This window comes from Chrysochloris asiatica, unplaced genomic scaffold (assembly GCF_000296735.1).
Source record: "Chrysochloris asiatica unplaced genomic scaffold, ChrAsi1.0 scaffold00384, whole genome shotgun sequence".
Classification (NCBI taxonomy): domain Eukaryota; kingdom Metazoa; phylum Chordata; class Mammalia; order Afrosoricida; family Chrysochloridae; genus Chrysochloris; species Chrysochloris asiatica.
In genome coordinates this window covers 1,136,805-1,145,145 of record NW_006408902.1, presented here as the reverse complement: position 1 = coordinate 1,145,145, position 8,341 = coordinate 1,136,805, and the positions used below count along the sequence as shown (strand labels likewise).

The 8,341-nt window shown below is 39.7% G+C and overlaps 1 protein-coding gene across 1 annotated transcript in view; it reads left to right on the top strand.

Annotated features, from left to right (window-relative positions):
* Nucleotides 1–8,341, top strand: part of PKD1L1 (polycystic kidney disease 1 like 1) — a 270,006-nt gene that overhangs the window by 219,349 nt on the left and 42,316 nt on the right. Inside the window, exons 47-49 of the mRNA XM_006876506.1 lie at nucleotides 799–933; nucleotides 2,733–2,963; nucleotides 6,157–6,318. Of these exons, the coding sequence (XP_006876568.1) occupies nucleotides 799–933; nucleotides 2,733–2,963; nucleotides 6,157–6,318 (528 nt within the window). The remainder of the gene's footprint in view (nucleotides 1–798; nucleotides 934–2,732; nucleotides 2,964–6,156; nucleotides 6,319–8,341) is intronic.

Here is an 8,341-nt window from a genome sequence, read left to right as displayed (position 1 = left end):
TTTTACAGTTTCCAGTTTTCCTAGATTCATACTTCAGTGCTGTAGGATAAAGTTCTACCAAACCCTGCAGTCATTCCTTGGAAACTCTATACAGGGTCCCTATGAGTTAGAACTGACTTGATGGTACTTAACAACAACAATGTACTTTGTACATTCCACATTCTGATTATTAATGGATGTTCACAGCTGTTTCTCTTCATTTTAAATTATGCCTCATTAGCAAATGAAGGTCCTGAAAGTTTTGCTTCATTCATATCATTAAGATCTACTGTTCTTTGAGGAGACAGCCCTTTCCCAGTCATATTTGAAGTCATCATTTGAACCTGAGGGGCTCATTTTTTGACACTATGTCAGATAGTGTTCTGCTGCTTTTCATCAGGTTACCAGTGGCTAACCATTCAGAAGTGGTCAACCTCTCTTTCTCCCTATTCTATCTTAGTCTGCTTAAACCGGTCCACTATGGGTGACCCTGGTGCTATTTAAAATACGGGTGGAATAATTTCCAGCATCACAGTAACATATAAGCCTCCACAGTATGACAAACTCACAGAAGATTGGTGGTCTTCACAAGTATATATAGATAGATAGATCAGAATTCATACTTAGTGTTTCTAAATATGCATTGCAATTTGTATTTTCTCCCAGTTCTGAGTCCCTGTCCTCTAACACTGACTAAATCCCTGTTCTGTGTAACTTAATCAAATCCAGTGCATACTTGTTGCATGTTCTGCCTGCCCCTGGCTTACAAAAGTATATGGTTGGTAAAACACACTTAACTACTATGTTCTTCTCTGTCAGAGGGTGCGATGGCTCCAAGGAATCCTTTTATTCCTCTTAACATTAAAAAGCATCTTTCTTCTTGGAGCTCCAAAGACAATGGCTTCCTGCTTCTTCATGCCGTGTCACTTACTCTCCAGCATCATCATGCCCGGGGTAAGAACTGTCCACATTTTCATGTTATTTCATCCAGAAACAAAGATAATGCTGGTCTTTACTTCACTTAGTCCTTTCTCCAAGGAAGGACAGACTTCTTGCAAGCTGAAACAACTACCTAGAATTCCTGTTTTCTGGTGTAATGCTGTGGGTTAATGTGCTGGACCACAAGCTTAGTGTGAACTGCAAGGTCGGTGGTTCAAGCTCACCAGTCACTCCTCAGAAACCCTATATAGGGTTGCTCTGAGTCGAAACCAAATCGATAACACTTAACAACAATCCATTACTCTAAGGTTTTAGATAGTTGAAAACAAGGGTTGTTTAATAAATTATGGTTATGACAATGAGAACCTTAATTTATTAAGGTCTTTCTCATGACTTATTATTATTAATGCTAGTAGCTATGGTCACCTAGAGAGTTTTTTCTAAGTGCCAGGAATATTGCATGAAGCCTTTCATATTTTACTTCACTTCCTTATCATTACCCATTTGTTGCAGGTAGTGTTCTTTGTTAGAGGTAAAGAAAACGAGGTGAAGAGAAGTGAAAAAATTCATCTAAGTGACATACTCTTAGATAGGGCACAATTATCCATATGCACAATGATCCTCAGTGCAGAGCCTGGGTTAGAATAAAATAAAAAGGGGAGAATAATGGGCTGAATGGGAACTTGGGAGGCACCTCCAAGGCTGGTGCACATGCAGAGCTTGTGTGGACCTGGGATGACAGGACCCAAGTCCATCATCCAGGCTGAGGAAATACTTCTTGTTCCCATGACGTGTGTGAGTGGATTGAATGAACAAAATATGAGGGGGCTTCAAAAAGTTTGTGGAAAAATTCCATGACTTTTCAATTCGAGTTTTCCACAAACTTTTTGAAGCCCTCTGCATGGAAACTCCTAGATCCCAGACCTAGTTCTAAGATGGTTGCAAAACCAGGGCAACAAATTAAATTTAACTCAAATTGACCTTCCTATCATTTATTACAAGCTCGGTGGTTCAAGTTCATCCGTCGCTCCTTGGAAACCCTCTGCAGGGTCGCTATGGGTCGGAACCGACTCGATGGTACTTCACAACAACAATATCATTTATTAATGGAGTCCTAGGATGGCACTGTAGGCTAAGCACTGGACTGTCAAATAAAAGCTTGGTGGTTCAAACCCACCAGCCACTCCTTAGAAACTCTACGTGGTGTCTATGAGTCCAAACCGACTTGATGGCACTTCACAGCAACAACAGCATGTGTCAGTAAGCTCTAGGGTGGTGCTAATCCTTGATCAGAAACTAGCATCCACCCAGAAGAGTCTTGGAAGAAAGGCCTGGTAATCTAGTACCATAAAAGCCGCCTTTGAAACCCCTTTAGAAAAAAAAGAGTAAAGAGACAACCTAGAGATTGGGGGGAAATCTTCAGGAAAGATACAACCAATAAAGTTCTAATATCTAAAACACTTCTAAAACTTAATAGCAAAAACACTAATAACTCGACAAAGGACATGAATAAGCATGCCACCTAAAGAGGATGTTCAAGGAGATAGTTGTCCTGAGATCGGGGGTGTGCTGGTGGAGTTTGAGAGGTGAAACATGGAGACTCTAGAGACAGGCACAAGACTGGAGATGGGTTTGGGCCAGTTGTAGCCTTGCCTTAACTTCAACCTGTGGACCTTTGGGAATTCATTCTTAAGCTAGGGATGATGTCAATGCTGCAAAACCTCTTTCTCCAAGCTTTTTTTGTATGTGAAAATGTTTACAAGCCCACAACAGAGTGTTTGCTCCTAGAAAAGGATTGGTTTTCTTCCCAACAGCTGGCTGGAGCCCTGATAGTGGCCATCCACTCACATCTGCACAGAGTCCTGCTCTCCTCCCCAGCACTGCCACCAAGCACCTTTACAGAGTCCTCCAACATACTGGCCGTTCCTTTTCTGGGAAAGAGCAGAAGAAAAGCATTGTTGGGTCTTTCCAAATCTCATCAGTGGGCACTGACTTGCTGCCATGTGGCCATTTATACAGTACTGACCACTTTGTGGCTGACAGTGGTAAGTATTTGTGGCTCAGAGTTTGAAGTAAAGGTTTGTAGGAACATCAGCTGATATTTCAGTGGCTTTCCCTTTGATGCATATGTATACTATATTTCCACTCTGCCCAAGCCTAATCTCATAAAAACCAACCCTTAAACCCATCTGACGTGACTACCTTGGCAGGGCTTGGAAACAGTAGCACTGGCTTTCCTTAGTCTAGATGGCTCCAGCAAGACACCCCTTCCTCCAGGAAGCCTCTCAGTCTGCCTCACCCATGCTTAAGGTCATATCTTCGCTCTCTGAAGTATATTTCACAAAGCTTAGTTTTTGGCACAGTCAACTCTGGCATTGTTATCTTAGTCTTTCTCTTCGAAAAACATCCAGTCAACCTTGATTGTGAACTAGAATTTGGTTATTTGATTTATGTTTGTATACACGAGATTTTGGCTGGTGCCCACATTTCCTTTATTCATAATACTGAGGATTTTGTTCAAGGAGCAAAACATGAAACACTTTTTCTTTGTATTTACTAAACACTCACTTGCCTTATAAAGTAATCCCCTGTACCTATCAACATTCATAACTCTTTACTCAACACTCAGCCAGCCAGCTGCCCATCCATTCACACATCCACTCATCATGCATTCATTCAACAAATATTTCTAGAATCTCTATTATGTGTAGCTAATGGGGAAACAAAGATAATAATGTATAGTACCTCTTCTAAGGGAGCTCGCGGTCCATAGGAGAAGACATGAGTATAAATAAATTTTAGCAATTTGCAAATATTTTTTCCCAGTCTGTGGCTTCTATTTTTGCTCTCTTAACTGTCTTTTGCAGAGCAAAAGTTTTAATTGTAATAAAAGTCCATTCATCAATTTTAATTGATTTTTTTTTTTTTTTTTTTTTTGCTCATATGTGAATCCTGTTTCTTCTAAAAGAATTATAGTTCAAAGTTTTATATTTAGGTTGATTATCCATTTGGAGTTCATGTTAGTAACTGTTAGCTAAGGTGTGAGATATTGATTGGTGTTAATATTTCTATGTATATATGGATATCTAATTGTTACAGCACTATTTTTTAAAGGACTGTATTTTTCTCCATGGAATTATCCTTACACCTTTGTCAAAAATTAGTTGATGGATCTATGTGGGTTTATTTCTGCCATCTCTCCTCACCCATTCATCTAACCTTGCATCAGTACCACCTTGATTACTATTCTTCTTTATAGTAAGTCTTAAGGAGGGTGAATCCTCCAACTTTGAACTTCTTTTTCACTTATGGCTACTTTAGTTATTTTGTCTTTCTATATAAGTTTTTGGAGTTCTGGTGTGGTGCTGTGGGTTAATGCACTGGACTGCAAAATTTGTTTGAACCTCAAGGTCGGCAGTTCAAGTTCACCAGCCCCTCCTCGGAAATCCTCTACAGGGTTGCTATGAATCAGGATGGACTCAATGGCACTTAACAACAACAACAACATATACTTTTAGAATTAGCTTGTTGATTTCTAAAAATAAAGGGGGGGGCATGATAGGATTTTGGTTTAAATTGCATTAAATCTGTAAATCAAAGTTGGAGAGAATTGGCATCTTAATCATATTAAGTTTTCCAATCCAAGAATCTGCTATATTTATTCATTTATATAGATCTTCTTTGGTTTCTTTCTTCGGTATTTTATAGTTTTTAGCATATAGACCTTGCACAATTATTATGAGTCTTAAAGTTTACGTAGTTATTGCAAAGACAAAGGAACTTAGATCAGAAACTAATTTGTTCTCCTGAGGAGACATGATATTTGAGTTGAACCAGCTGGATGAGCAGGAGATCACCTCATGGAAACAACTGGCAACAGAAGGTGTAGATAGGGGGCAGAGCAAGATCTAAGTGGAGCAGATACAATGCTGAAAAGGATGGTTGGAGCCAGGAATGGAGAACCTTCAATGTCAAACTAAGGCATAAAGCGTTTATTATCATCTCTCTTAATTCCCTACTGCAGCTGTAATAAAAATACCAAAAGATAGCAGTTTTAACAAACAAACTTATTTTCTCCAGTTTAGGAGGGTTACGAATCGGGCTGCGAGCTGCAAGGTCAGCAGTTCGAAACTACCAGCTGTTCCACGGGAGAAAGATGAGGCTTTCTGCTCCCAGAAAGCTTTGCAGCCTCGGAAACCCTGTCCAGGGTCGCTATGAGTCGGAACCGACTCCACGGCACATAACAACAACAACAAGGAGGCTAAGAGTCTAAAACTATGGCACTAGCACCAAACAAAGGCACTCCGTCTAATCTGGAGGAGAATCCTGTCTCCGCTTCTCTAGCATTCTTTACTGGGTCCCTTAGAAATCTCCATGTGGCATCTATCTTTCTCCCATTTGTGCTTACTTCGGAGCCCATTTTAATCTTTATCTCAAAAGTGATTTGGTTTAAGACACACTCTATACTGATGTGGTCTTATCAACATAGCAAAGAAAAACCTGTTCCTAAATGGAATCAAAGACATAAAGGTTAGGATTTAGAACAGGTAATCTTGGGCAACATAATTAAATGCAAATCCAAAACAAGGAACAATCATTTATTCATATCAGCCCAAGGGAGAAAAATGAGGCTGCATGCTCCTGTAAAAATGTATAATCCCAGAAACCCTATGTAGGGTCGATATGAGTCAGAATCAATTCAATGACATTAGGTTTGGTTTTGTTGTTTATAAGAGTCGGGACATATCCCCATGGAGCTCTGTGTCATGCGTACTCTTGCTGGTAAAGCAGTAGCAGGTTCAGGCCTACATGGAGGAACAGTTTATATTCTGGGTGCCTGTCCTCCTAGGCACCTGAGCAAACCTGCTATTTCCTGGGCATGGTCATGCTCTCACAGTGCCCACTCAGAGCCCATGTTGGCTCATAAGGTGATTTTGAAACTGATACGTAGGTTTTGCATACAGAGATGTACATCTTCCTAATCATCTGTCTTCTCAACTATTATACATTGAGAATCTCTTCTGTAATAAGATTCGTTTCCACCATTCAGATCCTCTTATTAAAATTTAGTCCAATTCTTGAAAGGTATTTTCCTATTCCTAATTTCTACCCAGCAATTATTTTATCAAAGGTCATAAATTAGAATAATCAGATATAATCTCTAGTTCACCATTTAAATTTTATCACAGCTATTTTTCAACTTACTAACATGAAACTTATCTTTCTTCCCTCCACCAGCTCAGAAGTTACCTCAGGACTTTTGCCAGAAAAAAAAAATATTTCCAAAGAAAATATCTTATGAGATTTAAAAGTGTCACTGCTTACACATGGAGGAAGATCCTCATCTTTCTAGGACTGGAAAGGCCAAAGTTGGAAGAGACTCAGGTGGTTGAGAATCATGTAAGCCATGGGGTTCTTAGATCAGTGAGTGTAATCGCATATTTTAGAGGATGATTTGATTGCAGCATTTTGCTTTGAGTTATTAAGCCATAATTGTGATTCTATGCCAAATATCCTTGCTAAGTTATAAAATTATTTAATCGTAGTGGAACTCATGGAATTCCCCCTCAAAAATGTGAAATATTTTATAGCTTTACTGAGCACATTCTCCTCCTATTACTTTATATTCTAATAATGGCAGTTTTAAGTTTTAAAAGACAGAGTTTATGTTCCTTATTCAACACATCCATAATCTCCATATACATGTCTATATATCTATAATAAGGAAATATGTCTGTAATAAGGAAATAGAGTGACAGAGACATGTATCCAAGCTCAGAATTCAGATCTTCCAATGCCAGAATTCAGGGTTTTTTGCTTTTGTTTTTGTTTTTAACATGCCATATTGCCATCCAAAGCGAATACTACTAGGGAGTAGCCAAGATGGAAAACTAGACAACTAGACTTCCCGGATCCTCCATAAAAAAGACCTGAGAAACCAAGTGCAACATATACAGAAGGCAGCGCTAGAACCCTGAACACCAGAAGAAAGGATAAAGAAGTAGCTCTAATACCGAGTAAAAGAGATTGAATGAAAACAGCAAACAAGAAGGTGAACACAGCCAACTGGACCGCCCAACACATTTGCAGTTGTTTTGAATTATTTCAAGCAGCATTTCGATCTGGCCAGTGACCACCTCCTCTGTGATCACCCCCTTTGCCCCACGTGACCGCCTAATAGCTAGAAACATGGCCCTCCCATCCCACCCAGCCTTTGTCTGGTGAAGTTCCTCCACTGCCCTCTCCCACTGCCCCTCTCCTATCTAGTGTTGCGCAGCGTAGCCCCTTCCCTGCCCTGCTGTAGTAGTTACTCCTCCCGTGGCCTGAGGTGCTCTTCAGCAGGAGGAGTGCTGTGAGACTTGGCCTGGGCTGGTGCTTAGCTGCTTCTCCCCCTCCCCCCCTTCTTTCTTTCTTCTTTTCCCCTGTTTACTTTCTCTCTCTTTTCTTCGGCTCCCTATTTTCTTTCCTTCCCTCCCCTACCAGTGACTCTCTCTAGCCATACCTACCACACCTATGTGTTTGCCAACTAAAGCTGCAGCTGCTGTGCCACTGGTTTTATTTGATCTTTTCCCCTCTTTATTATTTCTTCTGTTCTGTTTATTTTTCCTTTATGTTTGATTCCTCTTCCCCTCTTTTACTTACTTTTTCCCCCATTAGTTGAAAACCAGCAGTTCTACTCAGCCATAGCTGCCATAGCTGCTGCCCTACCCACTGGGCAAAAGCCATCACCCACTCCAACAACACTGATTGACAACAGATGGTGGCCAGAGACTTGAACCCATAATCCCACCTGCTCCCAGATCCACCAGGAGACAGGTGGTGAGTGCCCCAGTGCTGACAACAAACTGGTTAGGAGAGTAGCATGTCTGACTTATTTCCTGGAGATATTAAAAGAAAACAAAACAAAAATGCAAAGTGAACCAAATCCACATTCAATTAACAAATAAGAATAATAAAACCACAATGCCTCAGGGACAAACGATACTTCCAGATCACACAATAAATCAATAAGATGACTCAAAAAGTTCATGGAAGACTGAAACTTGTTATGGGGGGGAAATGAAATTAAAAGGTAATATTCTAAGAACTCAAGGAAACCACAAATAAAATTAAAGAAAATGCAGACAATACCCAAGGTTTCAGGAAAACAACACGAGAGCAAAGGGATCAAATAAGTAGATAATAAGAAATGACATGAAAACAGCAATTATAATTCCAGAAGATTAACGTTAACATTTCAGAGACAGATAACACATTGGAAGGAAAAAAGAATAAAATCTCATCAATTGAAGAATGAATTGACAAAATAGAAGCCATTTCTCTTTTTTTTTTTTTTTTTATTAAATGTTTTTATTTTGGATTGAGTGAAAGTTTACAGGGCACATCATCAGCTTCACATTCAACCATTCATATAGCTTGTTTC